The following is a 19,075-nucleotide window of genomic DNA, read 5'->3' as shown; positions in this document are numbered from 1 at the left end:
AGTGCGCCGTATGGAATGGGGCGACGCTAACGCTTCGTCTCTCTCACACTCTCTTTATCTCTCTGCGCTCCTTGCGGAGGTCAGCAACGGTCACAAGTGATTGCCCTTTGTCACTTGCCACTTGCCACTTGAGTGACTGAGTGACTGAGTGAACTGTGAGTGAATGACAGCGGCAGCTGCCACACAAGCTTCCAGATCTCTCAGTTCGAGACCTTTTCCCTTATAGCCCAGCAAAGTGCAATGAGAAACAACAACAACAACAACAACAACAACATCAACAGCAGCAAGCACTAACTGTTATAAGGTTAGCCAGGCGACAAATGTGTCAGCAAGCAATTAACAAATAGAGCTCAAGTCCAGACTTGGCGAGTAGCAAAATTTATATTGAATATCCAATCAACTTTTGACATTTGCTCTGACATTTCGAGGGCTCAATCAAAACTCATTAAGCTAAGTATTTGTTTTTCAAAAAATTGTTACTAAAGCAAGTGTCTTACGACGCCAAAGCACAGTTTTGCTAGCACCTCAGCTCATGGAATTTAGATGTTTCCTTTCTTGACTCTATTCTGTTTCGGATTCACTTGCTGCTTAGAGTCGGAAGGCGGCTTAATTTGAGAGTTGCTTGGCCATCTCAATCTATTCTATGAAATCTAAGTCGAAGTCTAATTCTGAAATGAAATAGCTGCCTTTTCGGCTGGCCACAGCAGGGAATTTGAGTTGAAAAATGCAAATTTTTCTAAATCTAAATTCGACACGAAAATGGCGCAACATTTGGCAGTCAATAACGGTGCAGCTCAACTCGTTGTGAATTGAACAATTGATTTCAAATATCTACCGTTATATTTGCATTTGCATTTGCATTCGCTGGTGCAACAATGTGTTGCAGCCACATGAAGTGGAATATAAAATCAGTTGTTCAATTGATGAATGCAATTGAAATATTATCTCAATTGATGAAATGTCTGACTGTATGGACGTGTGTGTGTGTTTGAGTGTGTCTACAGCTCAATGCACACGCAAATTGACAAATTTGTCGCCTGTCAGCTGCTGAGATGCCAAACATTGTAAATGGCGCCATCCTCGTATCCAGAGCAGGCAATGCATTTGCCTCTGCACTTTGTGTCAATGTTATGCTCATCACAGCAACGCCAATGACATTCACTAGCTGCGGCATTCGTATGCCTGCCACTGGGCGTGCCAGGGTAGGGAAGACTGCAAAGGGAGGGGCAGGCAGTTGGTGCCGGAGATCGAGTATTGGATATGGAGAATGGCTGCTGCCAGCGCCAGAGACAGAGGCCATGCTACTTAACCCGCAAACTGCTGACGCGGCTGCCACTTTTTACACACGCACACACATGTATAAGACTCAGTAAGTGTGTGTGTGTGTGTGTGGCGCCTGCTGCTGCTTGTTTGCATTGCAACGGCAGCTGTTGTCAATAATAAATTTCCGTTAGAGCTGCAGCAGATTTTGCAGGAGAAAAAACAGTTAGAAGATAGAGAGTTGGAGCGAGTAGGCGAGAGAGGGACACAGCACAGGACAGGCAAATGGTGCAAAGGAAGGAAGGAAGTGCATAAGCGCATTGCACGGCATGCCAAAGACATTGACATGGACAAGATACACAGAGAGACGACAGAAGAGTGAGCGAGCGAGAGAGAGAGAGCTAAAAGGGAGCTTTGCTGCACGGCACTAAAAAAAGATGACATAAAATAAGAGCTGAGCGGCGGCTGATGAAAATTGAGAAAGGGCAGGGCCAAGCAGGGAAAGGGGGAGGCACAGTGCTGGCATGCAGAAATGTTGTTGCTGTTCATATTCTGCTGCTTCTTCTTCTACTTCTTCTTGCAACTTCTTATGGCTGCAGCTGCCGCTTCGTATAAGTGGCAGAGGCGCGTCTTGCAGATGGAGCTTGATAAATTTATTGAAATTCTATTGAAACGAAACGATTTGACTGCGCCAAAGCAGTAAAAAGGGATGCACAAATGGGTGGCGGAGGGAGCGTAATCAAATCGCTGATAAAGTGGAAAATAAGCGACAAAATAACAAGGGAGAGGAAAGCACGCCAAGAGAGCGAGAGAGGTGGAGAGATAAGGGAAGACGCAGAGTAAGCCAAGCCAAATGCGTTAAATTTATTTCAAACTGCAGGCAGCAAATCATGTGGAAGTATTTATGCTCAGGCAAAGGCGACTCGCTGATGCTTTGCAAGTGATGGGAAGGACGAGAGCTCTGAGTTGTAGTGTATGCTGTAAGGATTCAAAAGAAAGAAGGATAAGAATTGTGACTATAAATCGATAAATCGATGCCTAATTACAGTTTACCAAATATCGATCAGTGTGAAAGTATTGAAAACCCAACGTAGTGAAGCTTTAGCTACATTAGCTGATGCCATGAGTTGGTTCTATCAACTCTGAGCTCGCTGGGAAACACATATGAAGTTTTGAACAATATATATCGATTATTCAAAATATAATATACTCCATTGTGGCAATTCTGCAATGCAGCCAAAGAGTCGAAGAGTTCCGTGAACCAAGTTGACTTAAGCTTAAAGCGGCAAGAGACAGAGAAAGGTAAACAAAAAAGTTGCACAAGATAGAAACGAGAAATATTTCCATGGGCCAATTAAACTTTTGCCATATTTTCAAGAATTTGTTGGGCCACAAATCTTAGGCCCTGAACTCTCGGCGCTGGAATGCATTTAATTTTTAATTTTTCGTTGTCAAATCTGGGCCCGACTTTCGGCCGGACGATGCTCAATTTAACCTTAGCTACAGCAACAACAATAGCCAGTCGCCGCTTCAGTGCGCCGCAGCCGTCTCGCTCACACACACTCTACTGCCCTCTCGCTCGCTCGCACGCTGGCTAAGCATGTGGCATACATAAGAGCTGGAGATAAAGCCAAGACCAAGAAAAAAAGCCAGCAAACAGCAGCAAGCACAACAACAAAAAAAAAGGCTAAAATTTAATTTGTGCTCAGTGGCCCCTGTTGTTGTCGTTGTTGTAGCTGCTATTCTTCAGCTTCTAGTTGTTGTCGTTGTTGTTTTTGTTGTTGCCATTGTTGCTTCATGCAGAAATTGCTACCCAATTACGTAATAAAATCTGACTGAAGTTTTCTTTCTCTTTTATATTTAATTTTTGTCTTCGCTCTGCCCTGCTGTCTTTCGTGCTTTCCTTCGTTCGTTTCGCCCTGGCAGCGCGCGAGGGTAGCCAAGGGGGCTAAGGCGGGGCCAAAGGGGGATTTGGCCGCTTGGCGCTTATTAAGAAATAATGCTGTAAAAAACAAAACGCGACGGCGTCAAATCAACTTTGTCTTTTGCTATGAGCAACATTTTTGCAAAGATAAAATACAAAATTAAATATGCCAACGGCCCAGCACTGCTCGACTAGGCAATACCCTGCCATTTCTCATATGGCAGAACAATCAATTCAAGCTGATTTTCATAGATGTCACACTTCTAACTCAAAGGAGCTAGCAAGAAGGTTACCATGGAGGAAATTGAGACTGAGAGCAACTTATGCCACCATGAAGAGCAGGGTATAAATTTCGTATTACAGGGTATAAATATAACTATGAAATGGCAAGCGAAGGCGAGCAGCTGAACGAATTGAGGGGAGCCGCATTAGACTGAGCTCTAGCGCTGCCTGGAGGCAAGCAGTGAGCTGCTCTGATTCCCATTGTGTGTATGTATGTGTGTGTGTGTGTGTGTAAGTGTGTGTGTGTGTGAGTTTTTAGAGGTCTTTTCGGGCGCAATTGCTAACAGAGCTGATCAAATTACCCGCAGCATGTCCACTTACACACACACACACCTACACACACACCCACACACACACACACACACACTCTAAGCTTTCATATGTATATGTATGAGGCATTTGCTTATGTAAATTGCGTATTTGCACAGTCCAAAAGCCGCTTTGGCGCGACAGCTGTAAAGCGGCAAAGCCTGAGTCGTTCGCTGCATAATGATGTAGGCAGGTAGGTGGGCGTGGCCCAGGAGCCATGAGTGAGTGAATTTTTGTTGGCAATTTATGAATCGACGAATTAAATTATGCGTGCAGTACATTAAAAAAAAAAAACAACAACAACAACAACAACAACAACAACAACAACAACAACAACAACAACAACAACAACAACAACAACAACAACAACAACAACAACAACAACAACAACAACAACAACAACAAGAGCAACAACAGCGCAGATAAGAATTGAGACACAAGAAGCTGGCAAACGGATGCTGAGCGAAATGATGCGTAAAACGAGCTAAGCAACAGATAACGTGACGAAGGCAAAAACAAAAACCGACTGGAATGAATGAATAAAAAGAAAATCAAGAGGGGAAAAGCGAGCGCACGCAGATTTTCACACAAATCCAAAATTAAGACGAAAGCCACGTCTGGAGGCCAGAAGTGACCCGCGAGAGAATTCAATTAAGTTGCCATAAATTCAGATTGGGCAATCGATTAACTATCGATTAGCAAACGATAATCGATTGAATTGGTGTGTGTGAACTAGTTCGCAATACGACTTCGAATCAACTTTAAAATGAAAAACTCTAAATGAAAACCAGTTCATTTGAACCAGCTCAATTTGTAAAATATTTCAGTAACTTCTTTTAGGAGCTTAAGTAAGAGATTAACTATGGAACTAGTTCACAAGAATATAATTATATGCTTGATATCATATCAAATGCCTTAGTTCTTTCCCTAGCTCCAGCTCTCGAGCCGATTGTGAATCAGTTCATATGAACCAGTTTAATTTGTAAGACTTCAGTAACTCTTAATACTCGTTAGTGCCAAGAAAAGCAAAGGAATAAACCTAATAAAAAGTGTTAATCCAGCTAAGTTCATTTTTGAACTAGTTCACATATAAACAAATAATTATTTCTTCTATTGTCATATCAAAAGCCAAAGCTTTGCTCACACTAGTTCCAGCTGTTCAGCTATGTTCACTCAGCGAACCAGTTGGATTGCAAGCAGTTGCAAGCTTAGCACAGGGCGAATTCCATTTCAACTTTAAGCATTTTGCAGCACTGTTTTTGTCTCGGTTTAAGTATCACGCATACGCAGCGTGGACCACAAGCTCAACGAGTGCTCGAGGTGCTCGAGTACTTGGGCGCTCGGCGCTCAGCGCTCAGCGCTCAACATTCAGCATTCAGCTGGCTCATTATAAACACTCAAAACGCTTACATTTTCATTGTCTGCATTTGTCAGAAAATAAAACAAAAACAAAGAAGAAAAAATAAATAAAAAGGAAAATAAACAACAACAGAAATATAAGAAAAGAAACCAAACGAAAATTATATGAATTTTATACATATATATATATATCTATATATATATATATATATATATGTGTGTGTATATGTATATGTATGCAATAGCCAATCCAATGTGCAATCTCTACTGAATGCGTGTGTGTGTGTGTGAGGCAATAATCATAAAAACCGCCAAAACGTTTTTGCTTCCTGCCAAAAGTGGCTGCCGCACAAATATTGCGGCAATAATACATTCAGAGTCGAGGCAAAACGAGTGCCACGCCCCCAGCCCAAGTCCCTTGCCAGCTCAGCGGCTCCCCAGCGAACTGTATATATATATACATATACATATAGACTCCGTCTCTGGCATTTGAAGCTGGCAACAGTGAAACAGTTGCTGTTGCTGCCGGCAGCAGCAGCAGCGGCAGCGGCAGCTCCTTGGTTTTGAGCTGCGATTATTTTGCCATTATTTTCCATTATTTTACTTTATTTCAATGACTGTTTACATTAGACACACACACACACACACAGACACCGAGTGGCGCTGCAGCGCAGAGAAAAAAGTGCTGCATACTTCTAAGCGCGCGCGAGCTGCTCTCAGTTGCGCTGCTACATACATATAAATGATTGTGTGTGTGTGCGCGTCACTTTACTCTGCTTATTGAACTGGGCAACTACAACAACAGCGCAGCAGCAGCAGCAGCAGTCAGCAATCGCAGTCATTTCTTTGATTTCGTAATACATTTGCCTTGGGCCAAAGTTTTTTTTGTCTGTCTGCCAGCTCTGCGCCTCTTGGGCACTCACAGTTGGGAATCCGAGTGCTTGATATATCAGTGCATTGTAAACTTTTGCCTTTGACTGCTCACTAATATCTGCTTACTTGCATTCTCTCTTTTTTAGGCCGAGATCTGGAGCGTTTTCATAGCGATTCTGCGAAAAAGCGTTCGCAATCTGCAGGCCTGCACAGATGTGGGACTTATCGAGCACGTTCTGGTGCGCTTGCAGCGCTCCGAAACGGTTGTGGCAGGTAAGTCGAAGCAGCACACTAACTCAACAGCTCGTTAGTTATGTAAAAAGTAGAAATGCACAAGAGAAATAGCTGAACCCAAACGATATCCAAATAAGAGCAATCGGAAATGGAATTGCACGAAAACAATATGAGTTGAGCGTATTGCATTGATTTTGTTTTTACTTTGAAGCTACATTGTATATGAGATAACTGAATACTGGATGTAGGATCTTATTCGTCTGAGAGTGTAGTAAGGCACCAGCTTCATTAAGGTCTGCGCACTGTAAGCAAGACGACGACACGCTTCCTGAAGAGCTGCGTTAGAGCTTCATTAAATTTCATTCGACAGAGTGAAGAAAATGCATAAATAAATGGCAAATTAAATAGAATATTTCAGCAGCTTCAAGTTATCGATAACATAAGTTATCGAAAGTAACAACAGACCTGATTGGTCAGCCTAAAGTTCACATATATCGATTTGATTCTTTGACAGCTTGGCAGACTGAGAGATAGCAAAAAGTGAAGAGCAAAGCTGCAAAGAAAGCAAAAAGAAGAGCAGAAGAAGAAGAGAGAATCTTTGCTCAATTGATGAATGTATGGGAATATGAATAGCAGAAAAAGACTCAACTTGCAGTTGCTCTATATACTTCGTGCGCTCACAGATATCTTTGCCTGTATTCAATGTTGGTCAGCTTGAGTTGGGCTTCGAATTAGCTGGACTGTGTGGCATGCTACTTTGTGATTCCTGCCATGTGGCATGTGTCCAAAAAATAAAGAAGTCGCATCGCATCGCATCGCATCGCGTCCCTTTGACCGAGCCGCCGAATTGCTTTTCGATTAATTTCACGCTTGTCAGCGGCCGTGATACGCCCAGTGGACCGCACTGGCTGCGTTTGCCCCGCGGTGGCTGCCATTTTTTGGGCATGCCCACAACAGCCGCACCACATGTATGCTAAGCATTCGCATGCTCCACATCTCAGCATCTCCCTTCCACTCCCACTCCCACTCCCTCTCCCTGTCCCTGTCCCTCTCCCTCTCTCTCCAAACTCTTGCCCTGCCCTAATGTATCAACAACAACAAGCAGCGCAGCAAATTTTCTCTTCATTAGCGAACAGCCAACTGACACTTACATCCCCCACCCCTTCCTTCCATAATACCCTCCGGCAACCCCTAGCCCCTCGGCCGCCCATCCCCCTGCTAAGCTGCCAGCAGCGTGTGCGTGCCTTTGGCTTTGATTTTGATTTTATTAAGTCAATGACACATCTGCGGTCTGGCAACCCTCTGGCACGACAGGCCAGGCCTTGTCAGACACCATATCCCACACACCCGTTGCCCCTCTCCTACTGCCCAACCCCCGGGCTCAAAGCCCGCCTCGTTCTCCCTCTACAGCTGGCATTTAACGAACTGTAACTGCTGTCAATTTGCAGTCGCTGACTTTTGAGCCATAATTCCATGTGTGTGTGATGAAGGTGTGTGTGTGTGTGTGTGTGTGTATGGGTGCGTGTTACCTGACAAATGCCGAAACGTGACACTTGACAAGAAATTATATAAGCTAAAACTTCGCGCTCTCTGTCTCTATCTCTCTCTCTCTCTCTCTCTCTGTCTTTCTATCTCGCTCTCTCTTGTTCTTTTTGAATTAACAGCTCGAAGTAACTTGAGAAACTTTGAGTCTTATTTTTAAGGAAAACTTTTAGTTCCATTAGCCGCAATTAAAGCTAATTTGATGATAAAATAAATTGAAATTAAATTTTAAGAAATATTTTGCTATCTCTAAGACACAAAATAGAGCAGGGGTATGCTCGACTCACAGACACCCCGCGTGCTCTGCTGTACTTGCTGCTTGTTATAGTATATATATTTGCCTGATCAGCAGCGATAGTCGAGACATTGCAGCCGTAGATCCAATCGTCTGTATATCAGAGTCAACGATGCCTAGACACTGCTGCCATAGCATGTCTCTGGATCATGTTTATCGATAACTTATTCAATGCCCATGTTATCGATTCGAGTCGATATGCACCATCTCGCAGCATCAGCTACTGTCTTAAAGTGAACAGGCCTAGAGCTGTGCTTACTGTCTCTGCAGACTTCATTTAATTTGCAGATCTTCCTATCGTTCCTTTGCACATTTCGTGTTGTTATGGCATATAAAAAATTTGGTTAACATGTTGGCTTAAGTTCATTTTATATCTGTTTGCTACTTAAAACTATCTGGAAATTTCATACGGCAAGTTTCGTTTTTTATCGCTCTTGATGAGAACTTAATAAAAACAAAAAGAAATACTGCCGCACATGAGAACGGGCCTGGGACGGCTCTGGGACGGGTCGGGCATACATAAAAAGCTGTCAAGTTCTCGCACTTTGGCTTTTTATGAGCTGCAGAAGATGCCAAGATATGCAAAAAGCAGTTAAACTTTGACGGGCGACCGGAGGCAGGCAGATGGATAGACTGACAGTCGGATAGACAGATGAAGAGCTGAAGGATTCCTAGTCGCATTGTCATTGCGCTCCAAGCCATTGCAGCAGACGCTGAAGCAGCAGAAGCTCCAGACCTGCTCCTGGAGCGTGAGCCAAAGATGTGTGTAATTAAATGTGCTGCTGCTGCTGCTGCTGCTGCAGGCGGAGCAGGAGATGATGATGGGCAAGTGTGAGCAGCAGCAATGGGGCAACATCGTCCTGGGACTGCATGCGATAGCTGTCGACGGCCTAGGCTGGCGGGGGTAGCGGGCCCCAAGGCATGGATGTTACTCAATTTCTTAATTTACGCTACCCGAAACGTGTTGACGGAGGCGCAACTGGAAACTGTGTAACTGTATAAAGAGTGTATGTAAGAGAGAGAGGGAGAGGGAGAGGGATGCTGGGTGGGAGAGGCTTGACTGTCGCAATGGCTGGCAGGGCCACAGCCACAGCTACCGCCACCGCCACAGCCACAGCTCTCCTTGGGGTAATGGCCCAGGCAGCAGACCAAGCATTAAAACGGCCCGTGCGTCCCATTTCAATTAGTGTGCATTACAAATGAAGTTTGGGAATAGCACGAGAGTCGAGGCCGTACTGCCAAAGGCTAAGGTGAACGGTGACACAAACGTGCCAGTCTGGCAACGCTGCCAGCGTTGCAATTTAAAGCCAAGCGGCATCACGTGCTGGCCCCACGCACTCAATACGATTCCTTTTTTCGCTCTCTTGTTTGCTTGTCTTATGCCGCATTCAATGACAGTTCGAATTCAATTTCCAGCTCGTTTCACGCACTGACCTTGATGTGTGCGGCGAGGAGGTGCTGCCACGCCTACCAAATGCAGCCATCGGCGCCTAGCTTTAAGAGCGTCCTTGCCGCTTCGCTGCACGCGCTCAACTCGCAGCTATCTCGTTTATTTTATTTGCTGACTGCACGCGCAGCAAGTTCTCATGTGCCCAATCCCAGCATTTGCTCTAATGACACTGGCCGAAAGTGTTTCGACTTTAGCCAAATGCTTAACTGATTAGAGCTAACTGCTCTAACGTGGCTAAGACAGTCAGTCAGGCGACAGGTCAACAACTGCTTGTCTATACTTCTCAGCTTTCCAGCTATTCTAGTCTTCTCACTTGACTAACTGTAACAACAGAAAAACAGTTAAGATGCCTAAACTTCTGCTTTTATGTGCTTCCTGGCCTACGGCATCTTCTTTATGCTAGCTTCTCAGCAGCTCAAATGCAGTCGGAAGAAGGCTTAGGATCTTGCTTACTCTGTTAACAGTTTTTGGTTGCTTTGAAGCTGAAGTTGCATTTGAAGTTATTGCTTTTTTAGCTCTGTTACTTGAATTAGCGTAGAAGACAGTCGAACTGATCATGGGATAGATCAACTGATGGATCACATGATCAGTTAGTCTCCCTCTGGATGTGTGCTTGATAGATCACATGATCAATTGGTGTTTCTTATTAAGAACCGATTAGAAATACATATGAAAACTTTATTCACTATTCAAAATGAGTTTAAAGCAAAGTCTAGTTCTGGTATCAGCCAGCTGAGCTTAGCCATAGACATTACAATCGACAGTTGACAGTTGACAGTTGACAGTTGACAGCTAAGTCCAGCCTAACAGCTTCAGTAAGACTCTTTTCTCTGCCTTTAAAATCGTTCATCTCAGCCTACTTTAATAGCCTTAATATCAAATATAACTGCATATTTTTTCGTGCAGTGTAGACCGCTTACACCTGATATTTGCGCACGTTGCAGCACTCGCTGAGCTGTCGACAACAGTTTTCATAAGCATTAAACATGCCAGACAACGCCCACGACAATGCCATAATAACTAAACCCACGCTTTCTCTCTCTCGCTCTGTTGCAGATCTGCTCATCGAGATGCTGGGCGTATTGGCCAGCTATAGCATAACGGTCAAGGAGCTGAAGCTGCTCTTTGGCACGATGAAGGCCAACAATGGCAAATGGCCGCGTCACTCGGCCAAGTTGTTGAATGTCCTGCGACAGATGCCGCACCGCAACGGACCCGATGTGTTCTTCAGCTTTCCCGGCCGCAAGGGATCGGTAAGTCCATATCTAATAATAATAAACAACAGCAATAATCGATTTTCGTTTTATTTATATACCCTGTACTTATTACAAGCGAAATATGCCGGGCATATTGATTTCATAGCGGCATCTGCCTCAAGCAGCTGCCCACTTCATATAGATCTCTCAGTCTGTCCGTGTGACTGCAACGAATCGAAGGCTATGGAGGGACTCGAAGTATACTTCATGTCTAGCCATGTAGCTCTAGGCAGATTTGTCTGTCTAGTCTGGTTATCAAGTTGCCCATCTGTCACTGTCATTTTCCAATCTCTTTTTACAAAATCGATAAGTATCGATTGTCAGCTTAATCCGATAAATCATATATTTTCATTACATACATTATTTCCATTGCTCACATTAACAATTTTCTTTCTTCTTTTTACACTAAGTTCGATATATATCGATCTTGACACTTCGTTGTGTGAGACAAACTTAGAGGCGATAAGGACTAGATACCTAAGCCCTAACTTATAAGCTGAGTCACATCACATATATATGTTAGATAGCTGACGTTCTTAATAAAATTAATAAAATCGATAAATATCGATTTGGAGAATATAGGTAACAAGCAAAATCCGATAATTGCTAGAGCTGGAGACACTTGATTCAACATGAAAACAGATTATATAGAGTATCCGCCAGTCGAGCATCCCTCATTGCTTCCGCTGGCTTCTCGTTTTGGCCGAATTGCAAGCTGGCTTTAAGTGCAGAAGCATTCCAGCCCCCTACCACAGCTCCCATGACTAGCAAGCACTTGAAGCACTTCAGCTCCAACTACACCCTGTGGCATTTCTTTGAATGGGGGCAGAGGCGGGGGCTTCGACTAGATAGAGCGGGCGGGGGCTGGGCTTTTATTTTATTGCGTCGCACTTAAATCGAATTCGTAATGTGAGCTGTCCATGTGGCATGTGCCTGCTCTGCTGTCTCAGCTGACACACCCCGACCCCTGGCACACACTCACACCGTAGGCGACTTCTATTGCTATCTGTCTATGGGATAAGCACATAAAAAGTTCCATAAAGCGAATTGGAAGTCAAATGCGATACGAAACGATGCGAAATGAAATGAAATGAAATGAAACAAAACGAGAGACTCGCAGAGCAATTGTCACAAAATGTTCAATAAACGGGCAGGACATGTTACACCAGATCCCCAACGCCCCATTGCCCCAACGCCCCAACTCCCAATCACTAAAACGCTCAGCAAATGGACATGTGCTGCGCCCGCCCCTCATCCTCTTCGCCTTCTTTATCTTTCATTCTTTTTCTTTTATTTTCCTTTTTTTTTAATTTTGGTTTAATGCGAGGGGATGCGAGGCTGGCTGTGCCTCTAGGTCTGCTCGTTGCACTAATGAGTTGCTCCCGGCCAGGGGACGAATGGCGAAAGAGATGGCAAGAGTGGGAGAGCGAGACAGTTGGGGACAACAGGCAGACAAAAGGCAACTATGTTAAATCATGCCACATGCCACATGCCACACCATTGTTGCACTATGTTGCACAATCGAATGAGGCCTCAAGACAATATCCGTGCCACAAGAAGCTCTATCCGTCTGCATACAAATGAATGCGAGCTACGAAAACGAATACAAAAGCGTATGAATGTTGAATGAATATCATGAAGCGAAGTTCTCTCTCTCTCACTCTCTCTCTCTCTCTCGCTCTCCAGCTATTTCCCTCTCACTCTGTGTGTGTGACTCAATTGCAAATGAATTTTATGAATGCAAATGCAGCAGGATGCTTAGCAAGTACTCAAGCATTCAATGCTGCTTTCAAATAAACTTCAGTTTGAGAAGGCGAAAGACTTCTTCCACTCTCTTCCTGCTTTCTTATAGACAGAAATTGTAACGAAAGAACTTGTTAAACACCAAGAGCAGGCATCGATGTGATCGATAGATTCAGCTGAGGAGTTATTCAATCGATAGTCGATCTGCTAAAAGGCAAGAAGAGAACGACTTTAAAGGGGCGTAGATTGCAGCGCCTTAGACGATATCTGGGAGGCAGGAGTAATGAGAAATAAAATATATGTGCTATAGAATTTATTATATGGAATCGATACAGAATTTATATAGTTTCATAGGGACGCCATTTTGTATTGCTTGAGACTAGGCTCAAATATATATGGTTAATTCTGTAAACTTCTTTTTTTCCCTACTTCACTCACATCACTCTCTGCCTCCCCCTCACTCACTCACTCCGAACATTTTCCAATTAACTTCGCTTAATTCGAATTTGCAAATGATCAAAAAATGTTGGCAAAATACAAAATATTAAGATAGCCAAACGGATGCGAATTTGCGGTTAGTTGAGCTGTTATGAGTGGGCGGAACGCAGCTAACATTTAGGTAGCTGCCCTTTTCTGTGTTTGCTATGCGGGGCGTGGCAGTTGGTCATATAAACATGATAAGAACATAAATTGCGAGCATTCAAAATGGGCAAATTTATGAAAGTAAACACGCAGCTAAGCGTGGGTGTATGAGTGTGTATGAGTGTGTGTGTGTGTGTGTGTCTGGGTGTGTGTTTGAATACTCTATCCGTGTGCTCTGTTCGGGCGTAAAGCCACAGAACTCATGATAAATCAAAATGTGCTCATTTCCTTTTAATTTGCACTTCATTTCTGCCTTTTGCCTTTGCGGTTGCCTTTATTGTTGTTGTTGCCCTTACCAAATGTGTGTGTGCGTGTGTGTGTGTGTGTGCATGAGACGAGTAAGAAAAGAGTTCGATGGCTCAAATCGAACGACATCCAAAGCAGCTGCTTTCGACTGCGAAACACTCTAAGTGACAGCAGCTATGAGTGCCAATGCAATGAGTCACGACAGCACTTCAAGCTCTAGTCGTAGCTGAAGGAAACAGCGATATACCCGCTGTGTGGCTGGCGCACAGGGTATACAATATGCAGAAGTTTGATTTATGTTCAGTTTCGGTTTGGCTCTTCGCTTGGTCCATTTGACTCTCTATACTTCAAGGCTTCACGCTTGACTTTGTGACTTTTGTGACTTGCAACCAAGTGTTGCATGCCACAAAAAGGGGCTTAAGCTAGAAAGGAACTTGCGGTCAGCATGCGGTTCACTTGAACGTACGAATTGCTAATTGAGATTTAACAGACTAGCTCAATCCCTCTCTCTCCCTCTCTCCCTCTCTCCCTCTCTCTCTCTCTCTCTCTCTTTCTGTGTGCAACTAATTGTGGCACATTTGACTAAATTTTCTGCTTGCTCTTCTTCCACAGGCAATGGTGCTGCCGCCGCTGGCCAAATGGCCCTACGAAAATGGATTCACCTTTACCACCTGGTTTCGATTAGATCCAATTAACTCGGTGAACATTGAGCGAGAGAAGCCCTATCTCTATTGGTAAGTAGCCCCGCCCCTAGCCCACACGTTCTGCAACTAATTGTGGCACGCACTAATTGCTCTCATATATATTTCATGCCTCTTCATAACTCTCTCTCTCTCTCTCTCTCTGTCTCAGCTTCAAGACATCGAAGGGCGTGGGCTACACGGCCCACTTCGTGGGCAACTGTCTGGTCCTCACATCGATGAAAGTCAAGGGCAAGGGCTTTCAGCATTGTGTCAAATATGAATTCCAGCCACGCAAGGTAAGTGCCGCAGTTCATCCGCTTTGTCCCCCATTTTCAGCAACAAATCGTTACACCTGTGAATTACGACCATTAGCTCCAAGCACACACACACACACACAGCACATGCTAGCCTCATGCCTGACTGGCTGCCTGGCTGGCTGCCTACTTTCAATTTATGGGCGTGATTTCGGGTCTGCCAAAGTTTAATTAACAGCACATCGAATGGCCAACAGCAGGGCCTAATTACCTGCCCGAAGCAATTGAAATTAGTTTTGGGACCCGCATCAACTGCGCTCACTACCAAAAGAGTCCTGTCTCTAGTTGGCAAGAGCAAATTGCGTTAAGCGAAAATTAATTTCGAGATTCAAGCTGCAGATCAATTAATATTTAAACTGCACAGGATTAAAGATTCATGAATTCTAATTACGAGCCATAGCTGGAGAGCATTTTCATAAATATATGAGCCAGGCTTGCAGCTGCTAATTAGAGGTCTAACTGTAGTTTATAATTAAAAAAAATTTAAATACTTAGAGGTACATGGGGTATATATATATATATCTATGGGTAGACTCATATGTATCTGAAATCTCAAGCCAAACAAGCTAATATGCTCCTTTGAGATCTTGTGAAAGTGTATGAAGTAAAGTGTGAACACTTTTTATATACATATTTAGATAAGTAAAGGCAAGGAAAAACTTGATATGATGCACATAAATAAAAGTTAAAGCAATGTCTGTCACTCATTCTTCGACTAACTCTCTCGCTCTCCCTCTCCCTCTCTGTCTCTTGACATTAGTGGTATATGATTGCCATTGTGTACATATACAATCGTTGGACAAAGAGCGAAATCAAGTGCCTCGTGAATGGACAACTGGCGTCTTCAACTGAAATGGCCTGGTTTGTTTCCACAAACGATGTAAGTAGAGGAGCGCACTGGAGACACAGCCACGCTAAACGCTCTCCCTCTCTCTCTCTCTCTCACTCTCTGTGTAGCCCTTTGACAAGTGCTACATTGGCGCCACGCCCGAGCTGGATGAGGAGCGCGTCTTCTGCGGGCAAATGTCGGCGATTTATTTGTTCAGCGAGGCGCTGACCACGCAGCAGATTTGTGCGATGCACCGCCTGGGGCCGGGCTACAAGGTAAGTGGCAGGCGCTGCAATCACTTGAGTTCTATTGTAGCACCGTAACCACTGTGGCTGCACCGCCAATTGAACCACAGCACTGCAGCAACAGCCGCACCGTTGTCCTTTTTATTGTGAGAAAACTGTACTACAACAATAATTACATGTATTTTTTTCCAATTTTCTTTTTTTACTTGTCCCCGCTCTCTCTCTCTCTCTCTCTCTCTCGTTCTCTCGTTCTCTCGTTCTCTCTTGCTGCACCAATTTTGTGTCTGTCACACACACACACATATACACACTTACACACACACACACGCGCGTGCACACAACAAACAAACAGTCGCAATTCCGCTTCGATAACGAGTGCTATCTGAATCTTCCGGACAATCACAAGCGGGTGAGTCACTTTCAACTAACAAGCAGTTTGGGTGGTGCGCTGCTGGTTGGCAGCGATGCCGCTGCCCTCGTCGCAGCCGGCAGCAGTGGCAGCAACAGCAATAGCAGTAGCAGCAACAACAACAGCAACAACGCCCAGCAGCTGCAGCAACAACAGCAGCAGCAGCAGTTGCAGCTGCAGTTCCAGACGCTCGCCGCCGAGCAGGAAGCGAGCGCCATTGACTGGTCCGACGAGCGGCTCGATTTGAGTGCGGCCTTTGTCAAAATACGAGCAGTGCTAACTGCGCGCAATGCAGTTGCTTTGGCAGCGCTGGCGGGCGCTGGTGCAGCACCAGCAGCAGCCGCAACAGCGACGGCAGCGGCAGCGGCAACGGCAACGGCAGCTGTTGCCGCCGCAGCAGCAAGCACGCCTGGCACGCCCAACGATGGCAGCAACAGCCACTCCGACCAGCAACAACTAGCTAACAGCAGCAACAGCAACAACAGCAACAACAACAACAGCAACAATAGCAACAATCACAGTGCAGATGATCCGCTTGGCCATTTGCCCACTGGAAATGCTTCTTTTGGTATTTATGATTTTTGTCTGCGGTTGGCTTTCGATTTTCGATTCTTATGTTTTATCGTTTATCGTTTATCGGTTTCGCTTATCGCTTATCCCTTGACCTGGGCGGGGCAGACCAGCTGCGTCGCATGTCCAGCTTGACCAGCCTGAGCTCCATGGGCGTCGCCGCCGCCGCAGCCAACGCCGGCGACACTGAGGAAATCAACCAGCTCAAAGCTGTAAGCAACATTTTCTTTCTTTCTTTCCTTCAATTATCAACGTTTTTTTCCTCATTTTAATAGAGATTTAAAAGTTCATTTTTGGTATTTATTTTTAAGGTTTCATTAGAAACTAATTTAATTATCATATTTATGCATTTTTTTGACATTTTTTTTAATACATATTTTTTGATAAATATATATATTTTTATTTTTTATAACTGTAATAGCTATAAAAAATCTTTATTTATATATTTATCATTTTATTTATATATTTTCAATTTATATTAATATGTACACATATTTACTATATTATTTTATTGTTTTTTTCTTTAATTTTTAAATTATTTTTATTTTTGTATTATTAATTAATTTAAAAATACATTTTATTTTTTAAAAATATTGTTCACATATTTTTCATATTACTTTTATTTTGTTTAATTTATTTTTAGTTTATTAGTCAGTATTTATTATATTACTTACAATTAACTTATTTTAAAAATACACACAACTTTTTTAAGATTTATATACATATTTTTTTTAATTTTTTAATCTGTATATATACTTATTTTTTAAGCTTTTGTGCTTATTTTTAATTCATAAATATTTTCGCTCATATTTCTTTTGTTATTTTGATTTTTATTGTTTATTTTTTATTAAATTTTTTGTTTTATATGAAATGCTGCGTCACAGACAGACAGCTTAGCAAAATGCTTATGCCTCTACAAATCAACTCATGCGCAACTATACGCCGACCCCGCCCCCTCGTAATTCCCCACAAGCTACGCCTCTGTAACGCCAATTAAAAAGTTTGCAACGTCCCCAGCGTTGAGCGTTGCCAAATCCGCAAGCCAATCGCAACAAATCGCATCAAATCGCATCGAATCGTTTTGAATACAAGCCGAACAAGTCCCCCTCTCTCCACTCCCCACTCCCAACTTATGCAAACCTCCAGCCTCTCGCACCCCAGCCGACCCGGCCCCCGCTTCCAAATCGCACACTCGGCAGCTCTTGGACTAAAAACTAAACTTCAAAGCCAATCAAAATGTTCCCATTCATTGAAGCGCAGCTTGCGCTGTTCTATTGAATTCTCAACTGTGGCAAGCAAACAGCAGCAACCCCAACACCACCCCCAGCCCAAGCCCTAAAAGGCCTGCCCCCAGCCCCGAGGCGAATCGTAATTATGAAAATGTTTGTAATTTTGTGTAGAATTTTAAAGTGCGCCGCCTTTAAGGGCTGTTCCCATAGAGAGCGCGGTGGGCGTTGGAGTTGCGTTGGCAACAATGCGCGGCGCAGGGCTTTCAAATAAATGTTGCATGCTTCGCAGCGCACCTGCTGCGAGAGCAAAGACAAAGCGAGCGACGAATGCGAATGTGAATGCTACTGCAACGGCTACGGCTATGGCTATGGCTACGGCTATGGCTATGGCTGCGGCTATGGCTACGGCTCAGGCTCCGGCTATGTCAACTGCAACTGCAACTGCAACTGAAACTGCGACTGAAAATGGAAGCATTTCTTCTAGTCGCATTTCTTGTTCTTGGTTTTGTTCCTATTTCGTTTTTGTTAATCTTTTTGTTGTTGTTTTCCATTATAATATGACGCTCCCACCTCCACGCCTCGCCGCCCCCTCGCTGCATTTGTTTGGCATCTATGCAACGGCAGAGCTATTCCTAGACGCTGCATTTCAGCAATTTCTTTGCCCGATGCCATTCAGTTGACTTAGCTCGCGCACTCGCACTTTCACTACTATTATTATGATTATTATTATTATGACTGTTATTATTATTATTTATTATGGCATGGCGCGAGCTTTCATGCCGGGAGTGCATTTGTCTTGACAACTATTTCATGTTGCTGGCCCAAATAGGTCAAGTTGTAAAGAAAGCTTCTACGCGAAATGGGCTAACGGCTGGGGCGAATGCATCGAGAGCTAAAGTCCATTGTTATAACTTGGCCCAAAAGTATTTCAAAAGTTACAACGACTGAGATAGCATAAGCCTAATGGGAATACCCTTAATGGGTATTTAATATAGTTCAACCTATTCAGGTATATCTAAGCTCGCCCCCGGACTAATTGGCGTTCAGTTCAAAGTTTTTTTTCCAATTCTAAGTTTCAACTTTTTCCTTACATTTTTTAAACTCTGCGCTTCAATCGAATCAAGTTAACTTCCCTAAGATTTTTTATTAATTTTCCTGCATTTCTATTTAAGAGTTTCCAATTATAGTTCAAAATCTTGTTCATGAACCATTTGTGAGTTGGGCATAAGTTGAGGTCTTGCACCAGTTTGCCGTCTATAACAGGATAATTTTAATTTTATTTTTAAACTTTTTATTCTTATTATTATTATCATTATATATATATATATATATATATATATATATATATTATCTCCTGCGGCCAATAGCCATTGCAAGTCTG

The 19,075-nt window shown here is 43.5% G+C and overlaps 1 protein-coding gene across 3 annotated transcripts in view; it reads left to right on the top strand.

Moving 5' to 3' along the window:
• LOC111597365 (neurobeachin) overlaps positions 1 to 19,075 on the top strand; it is a 64,538-nt gene that overhangs the window by 10,290 nt on the left and 35,173 nt on the right. For 2 of the 3 annotated variants that reach the window (XM_030224084.1, XM_030224083.1), the window contains exons 2-8: positions 6,154 to 6,280; positions 10,585 to 10,781; positions 14,028 to 14,149; positions 14,268 to 14,394; positions 15,173 to 15,292; positions 15,370 to 15,516; positions 15,839 to 15,895. In XM_030224084.1, the coding sequence (XP_030079944.1) occupies positions 6,154 to 6,280; positions 10,585 to 10,781; positions 14,028 to 14,149; positions 14,268 to 14,394; positions 15,173 to 15,292; positions 15,370 to 15,516; positions 15,839 to 15,895 (897 nt within the window). Of the gene's footprint in view, positions 1 to 6,153; positions 6,281 to 10,584; positions 10,782 to 14,027; positions 14,150 to 14,267; positions 14,395 to 15,172; positions 15,293 to 15,369; positions 15,517 to 15,838; positions 16,464 to 16,573; positions 16,678 to 19,075 lie in introns of all 3 variants that reach the window. The other variant, XM_030224082.1, reaches the window with a different exon arrangement.

This window comes from Drosophila hydei, unplaced genomic scaffold, assembly GCF_003285905.1.
Source record: "Drosophila hydei strain 15085-1641.00,03,60 unplaced genomic scaffold, DhydRS2 tig00000355-arrow-arrow-pilon, whole genome shotgun sequence".
Taxonomy (NCBI): Eukaryota; Metazoa; Arthropoda; class Insecta; order Diptera; family Drosophilidae; genus Drosophila; species Drosophila hydei.
This window is presented reverse-complemented; position numbering and strand designations above follow the sequence as displayed.